Source organism: Xenia sp. Carnegie-2017, unplaced genomic scaffold, assembly GCF_021976095.1.
Source record: "Xenia sp. Carnegie-2017 unplaced genomic scaffold, XeniaSp_v1 HiC_scaffold_22, whole genome shotgun sequence".
NCBI lineage: Eukaryota > Metazoa > Cnidaria > Anthozoa > Malacalcyonacea > Xeniidae > Xenia > Xenia sp. Carnegie-2017.
The window spans coordinates 3,908,751-3,933,874 of record NW_025813485.1 but is presented as its reverse complement, the minus strand read 5'-3'; the positions used below and the strand labels follow the sequence as shown (position 1 = coordinate 3,933,874).

At 33.3% G+C, this 25,124-nt stretch overlaps 5 protein-coding genes across 8 annotated transcripts in view; 4 read left to right on the top strand and 1 right to left on the bottom strand.

The window, feature by feature from the left end:
• LOC124445905 (contactin-2-like) overlaps positions 1-5,132 on the top strand; it is a 43,146-nt gene extending 38,014 nt beyond the window's left edge. For 2 of the 4 annotated variants that reach the window (XM_046996694.1, XM_046996693.1), the window contains exons 2-9: positions 669-1,028; positions 1,481-1,771; positions 2,251-2,541; positions 2,946-3,203; positions 3,812-3,949; positions 4,297-4,312; positions 4,545-4,587; positions 4,676-5,132. In XM_046996694.1, coding sequence (XP_046852650.1) covers positions 788-1,028; positions 1,481-1,771; positions 2,251-2,541; positions 2,946-3,203; positions 3,812-3,949; positions 4,297-4,312; positions 4,545-4,587; positions 4,676-4,822 — 1,425 coding nt within the window. In that variant the 5' untranslated portion in view covers positions 669-787 and the 3' untranslated portion in view covers positions 4,823-5,132. The remainder of the gene's footprint in view (positions 1-668; positions 1,029-1,480; positions 1,772-2,250; positions 2,542-2,945; positions 3,204-3,811; positions 3,950-4,296; positions 4,313-4,544; positions 4,588-4,675) is intronic. The other 2 variants (XM_046996692.1, XM_046996691.1) reach the window with 1 other exon arrangement.
• A 953-nt stretch (positions 5,133-6,085) lies between these two features.
• On the bottom strand, positions 6,086-7,531 carry LOC124446650 (U6 snRNA-associated Sm-like protein LSm1). The gene is made up of 5 exons (XM_046997499.1): positions 7,516-7,531; positions 7,162-7,242; positions 6,802-6,870; positions 6,586-6,701; positions 6,086-6,500 (listed from the first exon to the last, which is right to left on the bottom strand). The coding sequence occupies exons 2-5, from the start codon at positions 7,205-7,207 to the stop codon at positions 6,312-6,314; spliced, it is 420 nt and encodes a 139-aa protein (XP_046853455.1). The 5' UTR covers positions 7,208-7,242; positions 7,516-7,531; the 3' UTR covers positions 6,086-6,311.
• Positions 7,532-7,780: 249 nt separating this feature from the next.
• On the top strand, positions 7,781-10,272 carry LOC124446647 (diacylglycerol O-acyltransferase 2-like). The gene is made up of 4 exons (XM_046997498.1): positions 7,781-8,432; positions 8,753-8,972; positions 9,129-9,310; positions 9,692-10,272. The coding sequence occupies exons 1-4, from the start codon at positions 7,976-7,978 to the stop codon at positions 9,844-9,846; spliced, it is 1,014 nt and encodes a 337-aa protein (XP_046853454.1). The 5' UTR covers positions 7,781-7,975; the 3' UTR covers positions 9,847-10,272.
• A 546-nt stretch (positions 10,273-10,818) lies between these two features.
• LOC124446960 (pseudouridylate synthase 7 homolog) lies at positions 10,819-14,554 on the top strand. The gene is made up of 6 exons (XM_046997853.1): positions 10,819-11,341; positions 11,617-12,129; positions 12,432-12,733; positions 12,949-13,015; positions 13,203-13,416; positions 13,879-14,554. Exons 1-6 carry the CDS (start codon positions 10,831-10,833, stop codon positions 14,141-14,143), a joined length of 1,872 nt encoding a protein of 623 aa, XP_046853809.1. The 5' UTR covers positions 10,819-10,830; the 3' UTR covers positions 14,144-14,554.
• A 1,111-nt stretch (positions 14,555-15,665) lies between these two features.
• LOC124447048 (transient receptor potential cation channel subfamily A member 1 homolog) lies at positions 15,666-24,858 on the top strand. Its single transcript, XM_046997951.1, is given in 21 exon segments — positions 15,666-15,976; positions 16,499-16,664; positions 17,171-17,314; positions 17,544-17,642; positions 17,645-17,742; positions 18,224-18,407; positions 18,573-18,897; positions 18,987-19,170; positions 19,481-19,588; positions 19,717-19,805; positions 20,911-21,057; positions 21,346-21,457; positions 21,545-21,681; positions 21,919-22,276; positions 22,979-23,197; positions 23,357-23,481; positions 23,586-23,793; positions 23,863-24,027; positions 24,109-24,177; positions 24,298-24,474; positions 24,557-24,858. Coding segments are annotated over 21 exon segments (3,582 nt in total). The 5' UTR covers positions 15,666-15,739; the 3' UTR covers positions 24,788-24,858.
• Positions 24,859-25,124: the final 266 nt, after the last annotated feature.

Genomic DNA, 25,124 nt, shown 5'->3' with positions numbered 1-25,124 from the left:
TAATCTGCTATCCATCTTAGCATGCAACAGGCCTGTTTTGGTAAAATTTATATTCTTGCTATCGTTTAAAACAGGATGTCAACGAATTTAAAGTTTTTTTGCTACACAAACTTTCATAAGACTTTGGAGAACTTTAAATAAGACTTAAGTATTTCAAGAATTTTAAGGAAATGTTTGGGATGATGCTCATGATTTTGTTCTCAGTTCAGAACCGAAAAATTCTTCCCCATTTTTGATAAAAAATTTTTAAAGCGTAGGTTTATATTTGTTGAAAAAATAATAAATATCGTAACAAAAATCAAACATGTTGAATTCGTATTTCTTTCGCTCCTGGAACCGTTAAAGTGGGAGGAAGGCTGTATTTTGTACTAAAATTGATCACTTGTACGCAGGAATTATGAAATTAGTTGACGGGATTGTAACATGAAAGTCAAAAACTCAAACGAAAAGGTTCTGTCTCATGCAAAATATGGTGCTTTCTTCAAGTGGCTGCCCAGTGGTGGTTGCATCTTGCAAACGTCACAACACACCTTTCCTGGGGCTTACGATACATTCCTTGTGGGGAAAACTTGCTTGAATTAGATACAACATTAAAAAGCACGTTTACTTAGGTGAATTTTTGTCGATTCTCCTGGAATAATTTTTTTCTCTTTATTTTTTGTTTTTAGTCTCTGGTCAGCAATTCGAATCTGGTGCAGAATTTTACAGAAGGCAGTTTACTAATATCACTATTCCATGGATTTTTACTTACAATGTCGGCGGTTCATTTATTACAACATGGAAATATATGGGCACAAATCCTGAAATTGTAATATACCGTCTTAATGCTCTAGGCTCACCCTCGAACGCTCCAATTCCACGAAATCAGTTTTCTGGTAGAGTCAATTTTATTGGAGACGTCATAAGAACCGGAAGTAAAGATGCAACATTGTCTATAAGAGATTTTACTAAGCAAGATGAAGGAGATATTGAATGTTCAATTCAAGGAGCTGTATCAATAGCCCATAAAGTTACGATCATAGCAATAGGTAAAATTCAAAACCATCAAATTATCCCTTCTTATTTGTTTATTTTCATGATCAAGTCATGAGTTTTTCTATTTAAACTTGATAAAGAGTTGTAGAATCATGTTGTTTGTTTGATTATAATATGTATGGATTCTTATTCAAACTCCGAGGTTTGGCTCGATCACAATCCACGCATATTACGCTTTTGGTGTTTGTAACTTTTTGTTTTTTGATGATATTTTGAAATTTGTGAAAAGTTAAGGAAAGATATAGTTTATATTTTGAATAATTTTGTTTTCATTCGTCAATGGACAGTTAGCTTCTTTAAATATAAGCCGATAAAAAAGTGCTTAAACTTACAGGTGGAGGTTTACGGTAGTTTACAAACAATAACATTTTAGATGGGCCACGAACTGTTGGGCTTCACCTATATCTTTATCTTGCTTAAATATGTTTTCATTTTTTTTTCTTAGTTCTATCGAACGTAACCGACTTTCGAGTTATCAATGTCGCGCAAAATGTTGTTGTGCAAGGGACGGAAGTAACGCTTAGCTGTACTGCTACAGTTGGAAAACCATCTTCAAATATTGAATTATTGAAAGGAACTAATGTACTGAATTCTAGTATGACAAGTGCTACAAGTAGCATGACCGTCTTTTACAATTTTAAGAACATTACAAAGGAGGATAGTGGGGAGTATATTTGTGAAGTTAAAACAACAAATGGTTATGTATCACGAAAAGTTTTGCAGTTAAGTGTCAAATGTAAGTAAGATGTTTGTGGTTTTTGCTATTTCTATTTTTACGTACACCTACATAACTTGCCAACTTCTCTAGCAAGACAAGTAGAAAGGAGTTGTTATTGTGTAAAATTGTTGTTCATCTGTATTTCAATAGATAAGCCTGGGGAGCCTGTCTTCTCACAAACTCCGAGGTTTGGCTCGATCACAATCAATGCATATTACGCTTTTGGTGTTTATAACATTTTGTTTTTTGATGATATTTTAAGATTTGTGAAAAGTTAAGGAAAGATATAGTTTATATTTTGGAATAATTTTGTTTTCATTCGTCAATGGACAGTAGCTTCTTTAAATATAAGCCGATAAAAATGCTTAAAGTGCTTAAACTTACAGGTGGAGGTTTACGGTAGTTTACAAACAATAACATTTTAGATGGGCCACGAACTGTGGGGCTTCACCTATATCTTTATCCTGCCTAAATATGTTTTCATTTTTTTTTCTTAGTTCTATCGAACGTAACCGACTTTCGAGTTATCAATGTCGCGAAAAATAATGTTGTGCAAGGGACGGAAGTAACGCTTAGCTGTACTGCTACAGTTGGAAAACCATCTTCAAATATTGAATTATTGAAAGGAACTAATGTACTGAATTCTAGTATGACAAGTGCTACAAGTAGCATGACCGTCTTTTACAATTTTAAGAACATTACAAAGAAGGATAGTGGGGAGTATATTTGTGAAGTTAAAACAACAAATGGTTATGTATCACGAAAAGTTTTGCAGTTAAGTGTCAAATGTAAGTAAGATGTTTGTGGTTTTTGCTATTTCTATGTTGCATATAAAGTTTAAACTATGATAATTATATTTATAGATCCTCCAGAAATTGCAAAGTCGGTAACGACAGAGCAGTTTGGCTGTTTAAAAACATCTATTTCACTTGGCTGTGAAGCCTCTGGAAATCCGAAGCCTAAAATACGTATCACTGGTCCTAATAAAGAAAGTCTGAATAATGAATTTATTCTTCAGAGATTTGGAGTGTATATTTGTGAGGCCAATAATACACTAGGAAGTGATAAGCGAAATATTTCTGTGGAAGGTATTTGATTTTGCGTACACCTACATAACTTGCCAACTCTCTAGCAAGACAAGTAGAAATGAGTTGTTATTGTGTAAACTTGTTGTCCATCTGTATTTCAATAGATAAGCCTGGGGAGCCTGTCTTCTCACAATGTGCGTTTGATAAACTCACATGGTTACCTTCGATATCCAAGACCAGTGTAAAATACACTTTGCAAGCAAAAGAGGTTTCTGGTATCTGGTTCGATATTCTTACCTCTTCTGATACAATGTACAGTCCGTCAACGAATGAGACCTTGAGCAATAGCAAAGATTATGAGTTTCGTGTTGTTGCTTCAAACTGTGTTGGTAGTACAGAGTCCAAGATCTGCAGTGTAACAGGTAGGTTTCAGAAAGATTGTGAATTACTACATAATTGTATTGAAGGAAGCCCAAAATGAAAGCAACAAACGAATGTATTTTGTTTGGATATATTACTTTAAATCGTTACGTGTTATGCGTATACCTAATGATGATGTCTTTTTTAATGCACTAAAACCTATATGCTAGAGTCTGCCAAGTCCCATTTTGGTTTTATTTGATCAAAACATAGACATCATAGACAAATGTTGTACTTTAGAAAAATTAATTGAATATGAATGCTGTTCGTACTTTTACAGTCCAGTACATGTTTTACTTGCATGTTTTTCTAGCTGTCTTTCATAACTATTTTGGACATCTCTCGTTTCTCACTCCAGTTTAACGTATTTATACGCAATTGGAAATACCTAAAAAATAGAGAAATCCTATAAGACTTTCTTAGAGAATATTTCTTAGCAAAAGAACTTGTCACAAATGACAGAAACTGTTAAATTAAGATCTTTCTTCTATGCTTTCAGTCTTTACTTTTTCTTCTTATTTAAAGCCAAAACCTTTGGATCATTTTTCATTTAATCTTGCGTTTGGTCACAAATGTCCTTCATTTATATTGTTAATCAATCATTTGTTAGGACAAAAAACTCCGGGAAAGCGATCAGGTGACAGTAGCAATACTGGTGTTATTGTTGGGTCCGTGATTGGTGCATTAGCTGTTATAATAGTTATTCTTATCCTGCTAATTTGTTGGAAAAAAAGGCAACAAAGAAAAGGTACATTGATAGTAATATCTAGTATGTTATTTGTTTTTGTTTCTGAGGAAGAAGTTAGGCTTTAAAATTTGTCAGTTTGGTATCCCTATACATGTAAGCACTATATTTACTTACGTATCTCTGGCAAGAGCATTTTTGCTATGGTCTTTTTATTTTACGAAATATTTTTTTTGTATAAATATGCAAGGAGCAGCAAAAGTTTGTACGACTCAAATAAATAATGCACCAATAATTAAATAACGTCTACAGCATTAAATGAAACACTCGCGTTTCGTTTAATTTTTATCTTTTTTTCCTGTTTCTGCATTTAATTTTGTTTTCTTTAACTATTTTGTTTTTCGTTTCAGATTCGTCCAATGTCAGGTACGTTTATCATTAAATACTTTCAGCGTTTTTAATGAACCGAAGTTATTGAAATAATGATTTCAGTGTTAAAATGTCAAAACAGAAAGCATAAGAGATGTTGTCTGTTGTCCTTACTTCTTTTCTAAAAGTTTAATTTCCTTTGCCAGTAAGAAATACAAGCATATTTTCTTTTTTTTTGGCATGCATGGTTGCAAAGAATTGTTATTGATGTTCAACTTTATGGTTTTAGAGTTAAGTTAAGTCCTACAAAGAATAACCCGTCAAATGTTAAGGTAAAAACATTATTGTAATATATGTTTTGTATTTGTGCCGGTACGGTTCGAAATTGCCCTCTGAAAATGATTTGCATTTTTTTCCAAGAATGAAGGTGGAGTAGTATACCGTGACACTCCAGATATGAACACGCCTCAAGTTCCTCCTCCAGCGCAATATCAACGAGATGACAATGACGATCATTATGAAAATGATTATAATCAAAAATCTACCAATATACCCTCTTGGGTTTAACAATTACTTTTCTCATATGTATAATTTTAAATATATTTGCCGTTCGCCTTTCAAAGGAATTTTGACCTACTTAGAGCGTCATCGCTTTCGGTCAAGTAAGGCCACATAACAGCAGAATGCTTTTCTCGTGCGTAAAAGTGTACTTCTCATAAATCTAACACTTAGCATTTACAATTTAACACTTTTTCAGTTATTTTTTCGCCTCTAGTAATTTTTAAAATTCTGTGGATTCTTGAATGTATTTGTTCCTTTGATTCTTGTTCATACAAATACCGTATATATAAATATATATATGTATGAAAATTTGTAATCCAGGCATGTTTATTGTTTATAATAGAGCATTCTAGATATAGATATATATATGAATATACGTTAAAAGATCGCCCTTAAAGAATGGTAAAAAATAAATTAATCTTGTGTTAATTTTGTTTGTTCATAATTTGGGGTTGCACAACCAGGAGTGCTGTCTGAGCACTGTCCCTTTAAAAATCATTGAGTTTTGGCCTGTAAACAGGTCACAATTTTGCCATGTGGAATTTCCCCCCTTTGTAACCTTTTAAGATTTCTGGATTTCTTTTATTGTCCCCCCTCCTCCAAAAGCAATTTGAAGATGTGCAAAATTTTCAAACCTTTTTTACAACCTTTAGAGTGGAAGAGACGTGCGTCACTGGATTTGTAGTGTAATATAGGCATATCGACGATGTTTTGAGTGAGAAAAATTTTTTAATTATGAGGATGCTTTACGATGTATTTCAGTTTTGAGCTTAATCATCCTGCAAGGAAGAAAATTATTCGAGCTTTTGCTTCATGTTGAGTTCATAACATTGGTTTCAATAGATTGGTTTGCACAGGATAAAGCAAACTCACCTATAGAATAGACCGATTAGCGCACGCGTTGTATAACCTTGGCATGCAACATTTACGCACGGCGTACCTATTTTCTTGGATTGATGAAAGTCATGACGACACAGCAGTGCGACACAATGACGTCCCTGAGTTGACATCATTTGTAAATTGTATGTTTTTGTACATTGAGTACGTTGTGTTCAACTATGTATGAATATATTTTTGTAGTCGATTGTAAATCATCATTCAGGCTATTACAATTAGTATTATAGTTTGTGGACAATTACAAAAACAATGACTAAGATGCCATAAACACAATGGGTGTGTAAAAAGTACAGGATATTAAGTTCATTTATCTATTTTACAAACCTCATCATTTGAAAACTGTATATTGGTAGAATTTTTTTAAGTGAAAAATTAGTTTTTAACCAATTTTATTTGTGTACAAAAATACATTTATTTATACAAGGCACACAACTCTTCAACAAAGGCTAATATTTGTTTTAAATTAAACACTATATTTACAACAAATTTTTTTCATTACATACAACATAAAATGATATGTGAATTTATAAAGAATTCAAATGAATATAAATAATCTTTGAGACACACAACATCAACTAGAGTTCTAAATAAGTGCAGTTTATGTGCCAAAGTCATCTTTAGATACAATGTAAGAGTCAGGCAGATTGACATGCATACCCAGTTGTAGTCGAGCTTTTACTAATGCCCTCTCATGTTCATCTTTTGCAATTTGATCAGACCTTTGAGCCTCAAGAATTTCTTCAACATCAACTTTTATCATTTGGGTTTTTTCATCAGCACTACCATCCTGTCAAATTCAATATGAGAAACAGTATTCAATTGAGTCAACATAAAAAGTGCACATGAATGAGGTAATGAAGTAGGGAACTCACAAATTCTCCAACAAGGACCACATTTTCACCACGAATCAAAAAAATGCCACGATATATGTCTCCATATTTCTTTCCAACTTGTATCCTTTCAATTGTATCTTGCAGAAGAAGATTTGCTGTAAAGATAAAGTAGATTATATTCAAGAATTCATATGGCATCAGTTGGTCAGCTCTTTGTAAATGTAAACATAAAATAGTTAAAGTTATCTTAATTACCATACTGATCAATGCTTTTCAAACATCCAATCAGTGTTCTTCCATCTCGCAACACGACAAGCAGTTCTTCTGTTGAAGAAAACATAGTACAATGTGAATTCATGTTCATAAAACCAATTAACCTATATAAATTTTATAAGTAAATAACTGTAACCTAAGTTATGTGAAAAATCATCAGACATGGACTTTCTGATCAAACCCTTCCAATCGAGATTTTATCACTGACATTTAAAATCTTACTTTTATACGAACTTTTAATCAACTAAATCAAACGGCCCTCCGCCGTTTCACATTTCATTTTCAAGTGTCATCTCTGAGAAAAATTTATTTTCAAATAGAAATATCAAGATTTAAACTTACTGTTAATTTCCTTGATTAAACTCGCTGTTCCAGGCAAAAAACTCATTTAGACATATAAAATTACGTACACTTTCTCTTGATCTAAAATAGTATGGATTTATGGAGGAAATTTTTAATTGAAATTTTTACATTTCATAACCTTCTCATCAGAGAAACTTCATGTAAGTATCACTACTCAAAATGTTTTAAAATGTTTTAACAACGAAACGAAACAATTTTGGTGGACACTGCTCAAGGCATAAACGGCACTTTGCACAATTGTGATCACCGAAAATTGTCCTCCACTCTCCTCTACAAGTGCTTATGTCGTCATACAGAAATAAAGACAAGAATAATGGCAAACTAACGACTAACCAACTAGCCTAACGTCCAAAGGCAAAAATAGCTAGAACTCTACTGTTAGAGAATTTGTTGCTTTTGATGATTTTTATTTAAGTGTGAAATCTTTCTTATAAAAAGAGCTGTAAAGTTCTAAAAATGCAAGAAAATAGATAGAACGACATAAAGTAATGCTGTTGTTGAAGCAAAAGATCCTTCAATCGGAATCAGCTAATTATTATAACGTCACAAACACCATATGGATGGTCATTGAAGGGCAGATCGATAAATATGATGAGATCAATTTACTTCAAAAGGTGAAATAGCGTTGATGTGGTATTATAACAAAAGGTGTTTACTTGGCATGACGAATGGTTATGTAGGAAATAGAACAACAGCAACAAATCTTTCCTTTGTGGATTCCAATTTCTTTCGACTGGGATCGATATTGTTAAATGCGTCATCTTCGTAACAGGAAAATCTCAAATGAAAATTAATGATGTCGAAGATTGGGATTTCTTTGAAGACGACCGGCAAGAGCTCTGTGATAGTTAAAGTTTTCCAAGTTATTGTGGTGACCGCAGTTTGTGGAACCTTCACGTTTGGACATGTTATCTCTTTAATTGTGATGATTTGTAACATGACAAACATTATTATTTTGCCATTTATTCTCGTCTACCTGTTTTGGTTTCTCGTATATGATTTTAAGAGATCATCCAAGGGCGGCAGAAGATGGGAGACCTTGCGAAAACTTTCTAGTTGGAATTACTATCGAGACTATTTTCCTGTGCGTCTTGTAAAAACAACTCAACTTAGTCCTGAAAAAAACTATATTTTTGGTTATCATCCTCATGGAGTTATGTGTTCTGGGGCCTGGTGTAACTTTGCTACAGAAGCGACAGGCTTTGGAAAACTATTTCCTGGACTTACTCCGCATTTGTTGACCTTGAAATGTAAGCTAAGCAACTCACAGTGGGAGACAACTAAACAAATATCATTTTTGGCATCATCAATCAAGACGCTCGTCTTGCACATGATAAATATTTATTCAGTGTTTTTTGAAATTAAATCAGAAACAAAATAATTCAAAATGAATTTTTCAGGGAAAATCTTTCAAAGTTACTGCTACAAGTAAAACAAAAAAAAAAAAAGATTATTCACTTTGCCAATAAATAGCTCAGTACAACACACCGTTGTTTAGCTCAGAAAATAACCTTGACCTTCATCATTACTTTACTCAGTCAAATTTACTAATTATAAATATTTTTCTCAGTATTACATTGGTTCCCATTTTACCGTGATCTGCTATCAGCGTTTGGAATATGTGATGTCTCCAAAGAAAGTATTGTACACATCTTAAGCAAATCGGGGGGTGGGAATGTTGCGATTATCGTGGTGGGGGGAGCTGCAGAATCACTGGACGCTCATCCGGGACTGTATCGTCTTACACTGAAAAATCGAAAGGGTTTCGTAAAAATGGCAATCAGAACTGGGTAAGTTAGAAAAAATGATATAGGGCTCAAATTTACAAACAAAAAAGCACAGGCAGCTATTTTTTATTTTTAATTTGATTTTAACCAAATATTTTACCTAAAAAAATTGTGAGGGAAAGCTGATTTTTTTCATACGTGAAATTATTACTTTAATAGAGCATCTCTTGTTCCCGTTATGTCCTTTGGCGAAAATGATCTGTTCAATCAACCAAAAAATCCACCAGGATCGCGACTTCGTCAATGGCAAAATTCTATTCAAAAGATAATTTCATTTGCACCAGTCATGTTTTTTGGCCGTTTGTTTGTCTTGCCTCATCAAAAACCAATCAACACAATAGGTATGTCACATTTAAAGGTTTTCATAGGCTAGAAAAGTATTTCTTAGGAATTGCAGAAAAGCCATCAACAATTTTACAAATTATCCACCCAATTATCTCCGATGCCCAGTACATATAGTCATATACAGCTTAAAATCCGAAAAACTGTCTGTTATTGAAAAATTGAATATTTTTGTTTAACTTCTAATTCACTGTGCTTAACTTTTCTGGATATAGGATTGCTATATTGTAAGATGAACCTAATATGGATCATTTGTATGCAATGTCATTTGGTTACGATCATTTACGACTGCCTAACAATGAGTCATTTGTTTTTACAGTATTTAGTTGGTTATGCTTTTATAACACTGATTTTAAAAAATCATTTAAACATTATTTTAGTGGGCGCTCCGATTCATGTCAAAAAGAAAAAGAATCCATCTTTACATCAAGTGAATAGAATTCATAAGAAGTACATTAGCAGTCTGAAGAATATTTTTAATCACCATAAAACAAAATACGGTGAAAATGAGTCAACGCCATTAATTATTGATTAAACAATACTTACCCGTGTGAAATAGACGGTAAAATTTACCGACGGTTTACAGATGATTGTTTTCCACTTTAGACGTTTAATTTTCGTAAATTTTATCTGTAAATTTTCACAAAATAAACACATGTAGCTGAGCCCGTTAAGTAAAAATAACTTCAACGAGGAAATACTGGTAATTAAATGGGGGACAAATTTATGTTCATAGTCGTTTTATTGTTTATAGTAATGGTGTGTAAGTAAAAACTATGATATATGAACTAAGATAAAAAAACAACAGATTTCATTACTTTAGTTAACCACAAGGCAAACATAGTTTGTATGTTTATCCAACTTCTTCAAATATCTTAGAAATATACAGGCAGACTGCCCTTTTATTTCTAAGAGTTGACATGATAAAGTAGTAATTATATGAATTTGCTATTGTTACAACGAATCTCTTCTATCTGTTCTCTTTTTTTACAAAAGAAATTCACTTTCATATGAGATCAGTAGGGCTCAACTGAATATTTGAATAAGCACACCCCTAAGTAATAAAGTTCTAGTTGCGTCTCTTCTCTTCTACCTGTTTTGGTTTCTCTTAAATGATTTTAAAAGGTCATCCAACTGATCCAAGGGTGGCAGAAGATGGGAGACCTTCTCAGTTGGAATAACTATCGAGACTATTTTCCCGCGCGTCTTGTAAACACTATTTAAATTAATCCAGAAAAACTTATAATTTTGTTCGTCATCCTTGTATTGTGATGTGTTCTAGGGTCTGGTCTAACTTTGCTAAGAGTAAAGTAGTGACAGACTTTGGAGACTCTTCTGCCTATTTGCTTTTCACTTTTAAATGCAATGGTATATCAGTATATAGTTTCAAATCCGGTCTTTAATACAGTAGTGTGGTCTAATCTACTGGGATGGTCTAAACCAGTCGTGTCGTGTGGTCTAATCACTGGGTCTAATCCTAATCCAGTTGTACTCGTGCACAAACAGCTTATAATTTGCGATGGCGGTGAATTTGCTCAAAGAAGCTATTGTCGAACCGCAAGAAAAACGACTAAAACTCGAGGAAAACATCTCTAATTCATTGAAAGAAACTTTTGAGGTGGATAAAACAAGTGAAAAACCCATTTCGACTGAAATTGAACTGAAAAGTTCTATAAACTGTTTTGTGAACGACCAGAGTAATAAACGTTCTGAGTCAACTGTTGGAGTGACAGAGTATTGTTGTGAGAATAAGGGTTTTTCTGGTGTTCTGAAGCAAAGATATTCAGATTTTCTTGTTAATGAAATAGATCTTAATGGAATGATTGCTCATTTGACGAACACAGAACTACCCAAGATTGTGATACAGGAAGAAGTTGAAAATTCAGTGCTACCAGATACGGTGCTTGAGAAGTTGAAAGATTTCGTAAATGCTGGTGATAAAACATCCAAGTTAATCGTTGCAACAGAAAATAATAAAGAACATAGGACTATCATACATCGCCAGATAAGGCAACAGTTTTCAGTTTTGGGTATGTGTAAAATTGTGACAACTTTACAACTCAACCATTGATGACCTTTATTTGAGTTTGAATTATCTATTACTTAAATTGATAAAAAAACACCATTAATTTCTTCAGAAAATCTGAATGATTTCAACAATGTTTGCATATTTCCAAAACAGTCTGACTTAGTAGCTTCGACATTGAAGTTTTTCAATAGTTTTTAATCTCTTATTAATATAACATTGAAAGGAAGAGTTGTGACCATAAGTAATTCACATAGACAATCTCATTTTCAATTGTAGATAGCGACACAGTTGATGTTGATGGAAATAAAGTTGTACGTGTGTTCTATTCACTTCCATCTGACAACAAGAGAAGACGAAAAAATGACTGGCCTAAAGATCGTGGAGAATATTGTCATTTTTGCTTGTACAAAGAAAACAAAGATACAATGCAAGCCATCAATTTACTTGCAAAGTATTTGAAAATTAAACCTGACCGCTTTTCTTACGCTGGTACTAAAGATGCTCGAGCAATCACTGTACAAAATGTTTCTGTGTTTCGAATTGATGCCAGAAATCTTCTAGGGCTCAACAAAGTACTTCATAACATTCGTGTTGGAAACTTTGAGTTCAAAAAGGCACCATTAAAATTAGGCGATCTGAAAGGAAATTCTTTTGTTATTGTACTAAGAAATGTTGATGGTACAGATGATATCATTAGGAATGCAATGACATCTTTAAAAGACAATGGATTTATTAATTATTTTGGCTTGCAAAGATTTGGATCAAGCAAGAATTCAACACATTCTATAGGTATGCTGACTACTGTTTGCAACATGTTTGTAGATATAGATTGTCCAAGCTAGTAGAGTCTTGAGAAGGACTGTTGGTGTTGATGTTGACTGATGCTTCAACAACATTAGCTATAGTCATCTTCCAAGTCATCTCTACAAACATGTAATGGTTCTCCCAGGTTCAAACCAGTCACTTGACTACTGTTTACTGTTAATATCTGTAATACAGTCTAAATAACAAGAGCACATTTTTCTTCAAGGTCATTTATTGTACTTCACTTCCACATCTTTTACTGAAATCATTATAAATATTTGAAATAGGCTTGTGTCTTCTCAAAAGTGAGTGGAATATGGCCATTGACCTAATTCTTGGATCACGTTGTAATTACAATGAATATACAAAGAAAGCCTACGAGGTTTGGCAAAACAAAAATGATGCTAAAGAAGCTCTCAAAGCCTTAGAAGGAAATAAGTGTTTGGAGATGTTTCTTCTTGAAGGATTATCAAAGTATAACAAAGATCTTGTTGGGGCTTTAAAAGTTTTACCACGAAACCAGCGACTGATGTATGTTCATGCTTATCAAAGTTATGTTTGGAATATAATGGTTTCTAAACGATTAAAGGTTTGTTTCCCAAGTAGACAATGTTTGTGTGTCCATAATCACAAGTAAATATATAATATTGTTGTACTTCCTAAAGGCGTTTATTGTCCAGTAAAAAATGGCTGCAAATAGATTTTATATTTATTTATGTGACAGTGTTTTTACAAATGATGTTCAATGATAGTAATTAAGTGACTGTTTGGCTGATTTAAATTTGTGAATCATCGAGATTATAGGAGTTAGGTTTCAAACCTGTGGTTGGTGATTTGGTTTATGAAAAAACAAAGTTGACAGTTGAAGGTGGTAAGGGTTATTTTATTTGATATATAGTAACTTTGGTGTTTACAATGCATATAATGTGTATTATATTGCTAAGATTCAGCCAAACAAGTAATTTCGAAGATATTTGATTTCTATATTTATCTTTTGCATGTAGGCAAACTAAATCAACTTATACAATTACATGATTTGACTTCACTGTATTTTATAGCTAATAATGGGCCTTCAAATGTTAAAGTAGCTACAGAAGAAGACATAAGTTCTTACAGTATTGAAGATATCGTTATGCCATTGCCAGGCTATGACATCAAATATCCTCAACACGTGGCGAAAGTTTGGTACGAGGAAGCCTTATTAACTGATGGATTGGATATTAACAACATGAGACATAAAGTAAAAGATTATTCAGTGTCTGGAGCTTATAGGTATGTTTCATGAATGTACCGATTGTGGAAAATTTTGGCGAAAAAGTGCAAAAATAGCAACTTCACAAATAAACAAGTTGTATGATGAAGAAATTTGTCTTTTGAATTTTTGACTGTAAATATATATTACATTGTTATATATGTTGACGATAAATCGTTAATTGTTTGTGTTTTATTGTTGTATCTACCCCCCCCCCTTCCCCCCACACACAAAAAAGATAGAAACTGTGTGTGTTAGTATCTAAATTGAAGTATGCAGCTCCATAATTGGGGTGGCAAATATTCATATATATATATATATATATACAAAGTGTATAACAATGTGATATATATATGTATGTATGTCATAATCGTTAAAGAAAGCAATTAATTTTAAAACCTTATACCTCTCCCACCGTCAATTATATAGCTGTGTACGGCACTAGATTAGCTAACAAACTCGTCTGTTTGGATATTTTTTAGACACGTGGTTGTCAAACCAAAGAATTTGAATTGGAAAGTAATTCCATACGATGATCCTAACATATCATTGGTCCAGACTGATCTTGATCGTATGGCCCGGGTATCGGAGCAGGAAACACTTAATGATGGAAAGTACCGAGCATTAAAGTTGGAGTTTGATTTACCAACATCTTCATACGCTACAATGTTAGTGAGAGAAATACTTAAAACTGATACATCTCCTTTCCATCATTCGTCACTTAATGATATGCAATCAACTGCATAAAAATGATAACGTTTAACATGTTTTTCTTAGCTCACCTCCGCTTAGAGATTTTTCTGTCATTAAAGTTGTTCACCTCTTGTTTATAATCATCATAAGGCAGGCGACGTGTTAAAAAATCAATAAAACTTGTGTGATGTATGAAATCTTAAAAATTAAACTTATTGAAAAGAATGAAAGATGTGATTATGGCATATAAATAATTTTATATGAGGAGAATTTATTATTTCATTTTTGACTCAGTCATCTTCACAAATGTATAATGAAGGATGCTCGTAGGATATCGGGGACAGATAGTTATGTTTTTTAAACAATCCCAACATTATAAGTTCAACATCGTTGAACGTTTTGTTTTGCGTTTTGTAAACGTTGAATAAAGCCTCGTATTACGAAATATTCACCTGGTGAATTCAATTTACAATGTTGATTATTAAATATTAAATTTTCTACCTTGTTTCAATCATGGTTTTATAGCAATTTAGGACTTTGTGATATGCAATGAGTGTCACAAAGAAAAATTTCACTTTTAGTTATAATATACACGTAAATGTATTGAGTAAATGACGCACACTTTAATTCTTCATCAAAAAAGATAGATTTATAAGTCAATTGCTGTGATAAAGTAGCAGCAACAACTTTTGTTTAATTTGTAGATGAAAAATTGTAATATTTGCGATGTTTTGTTGATATTTGCCAATCGAGCATTTGAAGTTTGATGAAAATGGCAACGTAGCTAAGACTTTTCACAATGGAAGAAAAATGTGTTCAGTTGACAGTGCACTATTCAGTATTCAGGTCGTAGTAATCCAGCAAGTTTTGGTCCTATGTAAATTCCAGAGTATTATCATCATTCATTTCTATAGAGATCCATTGTTTTCGAAGTGGGTGAACCCAGAAAAATTTATAAAACTGAACCAAGTTTGCAGGTTGGCTTCGTCACTGGCTCTATTGGTTTACGAGTCAGAAACACGTAACTGGAAAAAGTTGATGTTTCAAACTGCTTTGCTTATTTTGATGCACAAGAAAACTTATCTTTTTCCAGATGCGTCATGTTTGTTATAAACGTCCCAAAAAAGGGTTTTTAAATAATTTTTCTAAGCTTTGCATTTTGTGAATTAGTGAATGTAAGTTTCTTGATGACGAATTTGCTATTGAGTTCGAAAATGAAATACCGAAGAAATTGTTTGACTTGAAATAAATAGAAAGGTATTCTCTAATAGCTGTTAAATATAAAGACAAATTTTCTCATTTAAACTTCAATTAGGATTTAGAAATGAAAATTGTATCAGTTGTAAGAGATTTGTTGATAGAGCTTCAGATGCATTTCATATTATAACATTTTATACATGTTGATTAATATCAATGATTAATTCTATATTATTATTTTGTTATGTTACTTATGTATATTGTATATCTATCTATTTATATAATTGAATGAAAAAACATCAACCAATACTTTATCTATGTCTGCGCACGTGCGTGATGGGTTTGTATTGCATGTTGCACGTGAAATATGAAAGTAACTGTCGTGATATGTCGAAATAAATATGGAGTTTTATTTCGAAACTTTGGACAACAAACGGATACTAAAAGGACGTTATGAGTGAAGAGTATAAAATACCTAGTCTGCACCACAGTGCGTCGGTTCCCTTGTTAAATAATGGATCCCTGGAATTAAAATCTTTCTCAAATAATGTGGAAAGAGAACAAATTTCATCTCATTATTTTGATGATGGCATTGATAAAACACCTAAGTCTTCAAGGAAATTTGCTGGATTGTTTGGAAAGTCATCTCGAGAACTACACTCGGATTATCCCAATATATCGCTGCACCAGGTAAAGTATCCTTCCTTTTTGCGTCTTAATGGCGTTTAAAAAACAGAATCATAAAATTCATATTAGCAAACATAATTCTCATTTATGACATGTAACTGCATCTCATTCAAATTCAATTAACAAATGGAGGATGTTATCCCGGGTTTGTTGGACTAGATATCATTTATATTATCAAAGGAGCCTTTAATCTTCAAATGAAGTTTGAATTAAGATATTGGTTTACAGTAAATTAGTGATCCAAAATTCTTCCATTTTATGTCTGTTTATTTATAGTCCACTACCCTCAAAGTAAATGAATTAGAACAATTGTTGGAACAACTTTTTTTACAAACTGCTGAATAATTGACGTGTTTGTTTTATATATTGAAGTCTCATTCATTTTGAAAAGAATGAGTTGTAAAATAACATATTTAAACCCAGACTCTGAGTAACAATATTATAAGAATTTTAATTACTTTGTAAAATATCTGTATATTTCTGCTTGATATACTATTAAATCCTAATGCTGAGATTTTTTATTAGGCAGCACGAGATGGTCGGCTAGATGTTGTTCAGAAGAAACTTCAGTTACTTGGTAAAAATTCAAGCAAAATCAATGCACCTGACAAAGATGGATCAACAGCTTTACATTATGCTGTCAGATATAATCATCTTCATATTGTGAAAAAGTTAGTGGATTGTGGAGCAAGTAAGCATTTGATTTTAACTTGTAAATTGTTCTAAAAACCATGTGACCTTTTGAAATTCATTAATGTTTTCAAAGATTTTTCACCTCTTATCTAAAAATAAAAATATTCAGCAGTTCCATCCTGTGTGACTTTATTTATTTGTAATATTGGTTGTCTAATGCCTTTATGTGATTCCTTGCGACAAGGTAGTAGCGGACCAGGGCTGGTCAGAATATATTACTGAAATATATTTCCAATTTAAAATACTTTGGAACAAATCCTTTTTTGAGTATTTTAATGTTAAATGTTCTTTAGAATTTTTTAACCAACAGCATTGCTAAAAAAGTTTTCTGAATTTAAAACGAGCTTCTGTAATTTATTTTGACCTAACCCAGAGCTTCCGCTGCGACAAGGAAACTGGATTACTAATGCAAGAAAAAAGTACTGATAAGTTAAACAAAGTCTGTAACAGTTTGTTTCCTGATGTTAAATCGTGATTCTTGTTTTATATTATTTGCTTATTGAGGTGTTGGAGTTAGGGTGAAAATGGAGCAAGTCCACTTCATTTTGCTGCTAGGTTTCACTTGGATAAATGTGATGAAATTATACCTGAAGAAACTCCAAAACTTTCTAAAAAACAGTTTGAAGGAAGTATTTCAGAAAAGCATTTAAGTGCTTATGTGCCTCAGAAGACTTATCTTAAAGCTTCAAATGTTGGTGCAAAAAAGAGGGACATGGGTATTGTTATGAAAGATAGTAAATATTAATTTGGCAGTTTCTAAGTGTCTTTATGATTGAGAGTGTAGTTCCTTTGATGCTAGTGATATGCGATGCAATTGACGATCTGACTGTGTATTCGTTTTTTTCGTCGATATTTTACTCTAATTATGTATTTTCAGTTAATGAACGCAAAATTTGCAAGAGTTCAGACGATACTTCATCATCCAATGAAGAATCAATCATTTCCTATTTATTGTCTCGCAAGGCCAACGTAAATAGTCGGATAAGTTTGGTTGCACGCCTCTTCATTATGCAGTATCAAAATGTAATGATATTGGCGTCAGAGAACTTTTAATGGATAAGAATATTAATCTTGAGGTGAATGAAACAACGACATTTTTAATTCATCGCACGCTTACCTTAGAGCAGTAAAAGTGTTTTTTTAAATTGTTCCATTTTTAATTTCATGCTCAAAATTGTAATTGCAACACGTTACTGTCAAAAATTGTAACTTGTTGCCAATAATCGTTTCTAAGTTTCACTATTGAACATCAATATGGCATTAAAATAAACCCCACACAATGGAATATGCAACACTTGCCATTAATGCCTCTTTTTTAATTTAATAAACTAGACCACTTATCACTGTGGACGCTAGTCCGCTTTCCGAATAATACGCTCTAAAAAGTTGAGTGAAAGTAGCGCGGGTGATTAATACTGAAGTAACGTATTATAGTTTCACTTTTAGAAAAATTTTATTCAGGTACACTCAACTCTGTGCAAGATTAAACTAGTTTGCGTGAAAAGTAGCTACTGTCAAAGGAAGTTATTTACAGTTCAATCATTTACGCCTTTTTAGGCAAAGGACAAAACTGAAATGACAGCATTGCATTGTGCAGCGTTGGAAGGTTCATTAAAAATAGCGAAAATATTAGTTACAGCTGGAGCATATCTTCGATGTTTTGATGAAGAAGGAATGACGCCCTTACATTTCGCTGCTATGGAAGGAAGTTTTGACGTCGCTCAGTATCTCTTTGATGCTGGTAATTTATAATTTTTTTGTTTCCCAGTTTAGATAGCTTCCTGTAGGTTCCATTTACAAGAAAGGCAGAGCATAATAAACGTTATTGCTTTTTTAAATTTATTCTCTAAGAGTGCTTTCCTATATAGCTTCAAATTTTACTTCAAACTGTTTTTTTCCACATAAGCTGAAGAAAAAGGAGGCTGGGAAACACTATCGAAAATGGTGTTAGATCAAGACAGAGAAGATCAAACAGCCTTGCATCTTGCTGTTGAAAATGGACATTATGACGTCACTCGTCTTCTTATTGACAAAGGAACAAACGTAAATTGTGTGAAATCAAATTTAATCACTCCTCTACATCTTGCGACGAGAAATGGTCATATTGAAATTGTTAAACTTCTTTTAAATTGCAACGCAAATATTGAAGCCAAAACCACCATGCAAAGAACTCCGATGATGAGAGCTGCCACTTTCAATCGACTGGAAATCATGAAGTACCTGTGGAAAAAGTATGATATTATGATTTCGTGTTCACATTAGCGTGTAAATTTTCTTGATCAGCTTTTCAAAATGATGCAAAAGACGTTTCTTTATGTAGAGGAGCGAAATTGGAGTGTCGTGATCGGGACAAGAATACGCCGTTATTGATAGCTGGTAAAAAGAATCATGTTGACTCGTTACGTTTCTTACTGGAAAATAATGCAGATCCTTGTGCAAAGGATAAGAATGATAGAAATGTTTATCATCATACGGCTGTTGATGGTTGTTTAGAAAGCCTGAAGGTATATATGTATTTCATATCTTTCATATTTGAACTCTATTGAACTTCAAGTTATGGTTTTGATTACTTTCTTTCTGTTGCATGTCTTTGCACTGTATTTCTTTGCATGTCTTTGCACTGTAAATTCAAGCACTGTATTCAGGCATGGTCAAGGGTAAAGATAGTAAGGACGCGACGTTACCCTCTTTTTATACCTCATAATTCCTTTTATCTCGTTTGTCAATGTACAATTGGATTCACTAAAGTTTATTTATTTTTTTGAGTGTTGAACATTACATGCTGAAACTTGTTTTCCCTGTTTTCCTTATCAGATATTACTTAAAGACAAACGTGCAAAATCGTTACTTAATGAGGCAGATAAATTTGAAGAAACTCCTTTGCATTTGGCATCGAGGAAAGGTCACGATGAAATTGTCAGGGTATGTTTTACGTTTCACGTGATCGATTTTTCTTGTTCACATGAAGGAAGAGTGTGTTGACGAATACATTTACCTTTAGACTGAAAATTGTCTTTCTTACCAGAATATTGATTTTTATGTGTTTTAAGATGTTGTTGGAGAACGGAGCTATCATTGATGCGAAAAATGATCAAGATCTCACTCCTTTACACCTTGCTGCAAAACATGGAAGAACCAGGTTAGCTTTATGTGTTTGACAAATGCTCTTCATTTTCTTACATTGCCTTATATAATCTTGTTGATTTGAAGAATTTTTGAACAACCTAAATTATAGGCATCGTTAATCAACGATATTTAGTTCAATTTCCACAGTACTAGTTATAACAACAAGAAATTTGGGAAAAACTTATTGTATGCGTCACACGAGTTCCGTCTCGTTGATAAATGGACCAGTAAAGTTGATAAACTTAATAGCAACCTAAAGAATTTTATTCCACCTTTAATGACTTTGTTGTCAATGAGTAAATTGTATCAATTATCGATGTGAAGAGTGACACTGACTCTGATACGGGATTTTTATGGGCGTAAATCAAGATACGTAAGTGCAATGATTTCAGTGTACTGTTCGCTATGAATAAACATCATTTAAAACTATACGTTTACACTACTTCGGAGCGAAAAAGTGAGAGGAGAATTTGACTGTGTGTACGCTGAGCCGTTTGAATTCCTTTACAGTTTTGCGGGTGTTTACGCAAAATGTGTCTTGCTGTCAAATTTCGTTAGTTGTATTTTAAAGAATGACGCCATTTGTCGTTACACATTGCTTGATATTTATGTCTCTAGCGATCGGTCATAGAAAACATTTATTCGTAGAAATTACAACGGAATTGCTCATCAAAAGCTTTCCAAAACATAAAATGCTCACTATTTTCAATTATGCGCCACAACGCGTGATAAAATGAAGAAAACTGGTATCTAAAGTGTAGCGAAACATTAACGGTTAGCAGTTTGAACAAAGTTGCGTAGCGCTCCGTTTTCGTTTGAGCACGTTTAGAAAGTGTGGTCGTATCGCTCCGGAAAGTGACGTTTTCAAACAATTCCGCTCCGGTGCAATATAAACTCAACCCGGCTGTAATACTTTTTTTGTGCCATTTTCAGACCGATCCGAAGTAGTGTGAACGTTTTCAAAAAGGCTGCTACCAACTGCTAATTATAGTATAAAGATGAATTTAGTAATAAACCATGATATACGCATAACAATGTATAATGAGGGTTGCTCCCCCTGGAGTGGCAATACGCTAATTTTTTAATCGTAAGACAATGCTATCCAACTTTTTATATAGAGTAACGATGATATTAATCAAACAAGATCCGTCGATTATTAACGACGAAGATGACTGTTCAAATACTCCTCTTCACCTTGCTGCCTTACATGGCCATGTTAAAGTTGTTGAAATATTGTTGAATCAAGGAGCATCGATTGACGCCAGGTATTATAGCCACGCATGTTCTTAGTGCGAAATTTAATAATTAAATATACCTGTAATAAACTCTAAATAAATAAACTGTATTTTTCAAACTGTTGTACAAACTATATCAGAGTTATTAACACTTTTAAAGACTCTAAAGAAAACATGTACGATACTGTGTATTTTTCCTCTTTTCTTACATTTATGGCACTAAATGTCTTTTCATCAAATGATATAATATTTACTAAAACTGAGTTCTGTCATTTCCAGTCGTATTAAATTTCGTTGTATGCTTTTTCTTTTACAAAGAAACAACACTTTATGGACACCATTGGACTGCGCTTCTGTTCAGGGATGGACAAAAACTGCGACAGTTCTTTTGAACAAAGGATCACCCGTTGATCCCTTAGATAAAACTAAGGTAGAGGACAAACTTGTAACTTCAAACATCGCTTTTATCTACAACTTAAATGTATTGTGTATTAAATTTTTGTGAGGTTTATTACAGACAACTCCATTACATCTTGCATGCCAGGAAGGGCATCCTGATATGGTTAAATTACTTCTGTCAAGAAAAGCAGATATTAGTCTTACCGACCACGAGGGAAAGAATTGTCTTGATGTTGCTATTGATCATGGAAGAAAGTAATGTTTACTCCCAATAAATATAACTCAATATACAACAGTAATTGTGCTTACTGCATGGTGTTCAGAATCATATCATATAAAATGGCGTAGCAGTTGAAGTTTTAATTGTCCAGTTCCTCACTTCCGGGGTTGGGCTTGATTTGGAGGGTTTTCAAATGGTTTTAGTAAATATTCTCAAGAAACAAAAAAAATCATTTGTTCTCGGTTTACTTTTATATTTGCCCTCGTATTTAGAGATGTTGTTTTGGAAATTCTCAACCATAGTCAATGGAAACGCGTTATGCGAAATCGAACAACTGATGGTGCAAGTGTAACAACGCCAATGCGAAAGTTGATCAAGAAACTTCCTGATTTAGCTCTAAAAGTCTGTGATCGCTGCTTTCATGTCGAGGAACCCGTGAATCATTTAGATTACAATATTACATTGGATTATGAATTTCTGGACGATGTTAACACCAAATGGTTTGAGAATGAGTGTGATAGTGAAGAAGAAGAAATACACGAGGATTTTGTATATAGCATCAAGAAAGCTCTTCCTGAAAACTCAACAATACAACTGCAAATGAAGCAAAATCATCCACTGATACTCATGGTTAGGACATTTTTCTGTGTTTTCCTTTGCATGGATGATTCATGCATGCATTAAAATTTCCCGCGATGTCTCGAATTAGTAACGTTTTGTCGCATCAATAACAAGTTTGTGGCGTAATTCTCTTTTTCCATGCAATGCTCTCAATTTTTCAGGTAATACATGATGATTTTCAACTGAAGTAGACAAGAAGTAATTTGTCAAATGCAACAATGCATATTGTTAACTTAGCAACAAAGAAGTAGTTGTTTGAAACGTTGTCTTGATGTGATGTCATTATACTGTTAAATGTTAGCATTCAAAATTCGAGTGTTTAAACTTACCGTCAAATTTGTTCATATGTTTGATATTTAACGAAAGACTAAGATCTGTACCAAACCAAAATTAATGCTTACTTTCGTGATAATATTAGAAATACTTATTTATTATAGATAATTTTCAACACGTAATTTTTTTGTGGTTTTTCATCATGAAATCTTATCCTTGAAAAATGATTGCTGTGTGCAGCCTGATGGCTTATACTCGTTTTTCATTATTTAATTTCACGTTTATTTGTTGATATTTACACTTTTTTGAATTACCTGTGTAATGGAATCTTCTCAGTTGGAAGTTGGTTAGAAAAATGCAGTAAAACAAACCATTTAACTATGCCTGATGTATTAACAATTTCAGCAATGTTATATTATAACGTTTCCTTTTATATAGGTTTCTTATGAACGAGAGAAGCTGCTCAAACATCCTTTGGTTACATTTTTATTAAGGCATAAGTGGCGTCGTTATGGTCGTTATGTATACTATACAAGTTTTATTTTCTATATGATATTTTTATTTTTTCTCACTGGATATGCTCTGGTCAGTCGAGAAAAATATCCACCAGGACACTGCGTCACCCTAAGTGTAATTGTAGCGTCCTTGATAGAATTCAACTGAAAAACACCCATGAAGTTTTTTGGATCAATGTTGGTCGCTTAATGATTCTTATCCTGGCTAGTTTCGTACTTATCATTAAGGTAAAGTCTTTTCACAAATATCGATTGATTATTGATTGTAACACAATGAGGTAATTGAATATGTATGCTTTAGTTAATCAAAGCAATGTATCTGTGGAGACTCTTTTTAAGTTGGCAGGAATTTGTAGAACTGGGAACTTACACATCTGCAATAATTTTTGTTACGAACAATGAAAGTAACAATCATCTTTCTAATAGGTGAGTTCACAAGTGTTTGAAAATGAAGCATTGCTATCGCATGTGGAGCTTTAGATGCGAATGTGGTTGGTTATTATTTATAGCTGTTTTTCATCTTTCCTTAGTTGCTTCAGCTTGCACAACAGTTATGGTGCTGCATCTGTCTGTTTAGCTTGGTTTACTTTAGTTTTGACGATGAGAAAATTTCCAAAACTTGGAATTTACGTTGTCATGTTCACAGAAATGTTTCGAACTTTTGCACAGTTTTTTGTCGTTTTATTGCTCTTCATCGTCGCTTTTGGACTTGGATTTCACGTTCTTCTCTATGATCAGGCAGGTTTTCTGTAAAATAATTGGATTTTCCGTAATTTTTAACAGTCTTTCATTACAATGTATGTTTAGGTTCCTTTCTCAACATTAGGACGGTCATTTTTGAAGACAACAATGGGCATGTTAGGAGAGTATGAATATGATACAGTATACAACGAAAAGGAAGTTCCTCCAATCACCTGGGTTTTATATGTTGCATTTCTCATTATTAATTGCGTCATTATTGTTAACTTATTGGTTTGTGTTTTTTTTGTTTGTTTATTTCATTTTCTAAACTCGTCAAAACCTTTTCCATGAACTGTTGTTATTGTAATTAAGATTGGATTGGCTGTGGATGATATCAAAGGTGTGCAGGACAAAGCTGTCCTTAAACGGTTGGCAATGCAAGTAAGTTTGATGTTTTAATTTGTTCTCTTTTGTATTCGCATATGTTGGTATGAAAAAAAGCTTGGTTTGTACAGTTTGCACATGCTTACTTACATTAACCTGATTTTGCTGCTCTTTTAGGTGGATTTAGCGCTCGATGTGGAGAAAATAATGCCTTTATTTCTCCGTCAGAGATTTTTCATTTTTACTGAGACGGTTTATCCAAATCGTGAGAGATATCGAAGTATTTGGTCGTTCTGGCACCAGACACTTGTCACACCAGCGCAAATTATTAATGATGCATTATATCCTGCTCGAGTTAGTCGATTTTTAAAAAAGCTTGGTAATACTTTCTTTCATTCATAAACGAAAAACTTACATGCTATTATGTATTTCGCAGTCACCAATCGAAAAAGTCCAAAGGCAGCAAGAATTGTTACAATGTGACGTCACCAAAATGAAAACGAGGCTAAAAACACTACAGACGAGGACTGTTCGTTTGGAGGTGATGTTGAAGGCAATCCTGGGACATCATGGGATAGATGTTAAGCCAGAAATTGACGAAGATGACGCAGAACTGAAGTGGGATACATCTGATGAAGAATCAAACCGATATTTGACTGAATTTTAATAATACAAGTTCTATACAGTATTTGTAAGCATTCTTTTTAAAACAAAATGCAAGCACTATTGTTTTTGAAATGTTTTTCAGTTCAAACTGTGCGTGGTGGCATGAATGGGAAGGTGGTGACATGAGTGTGAAGGTGGTGAAGTTGATGTGAAAGGGGGGGTATGGATAAGAAAGTGGGGGAATGGATGTAAAGATGGTGACATGAATGTGAAGGTGATGACATGGATGTGAAGGTGATGACATGGATGTGAAGGTGGTAACATGGATGTGAAGGTGGTGACATGAATGTGAAGGTGGTGACATGGATAAGAAGGTGGGCGTAACAAAGTGTTGATGA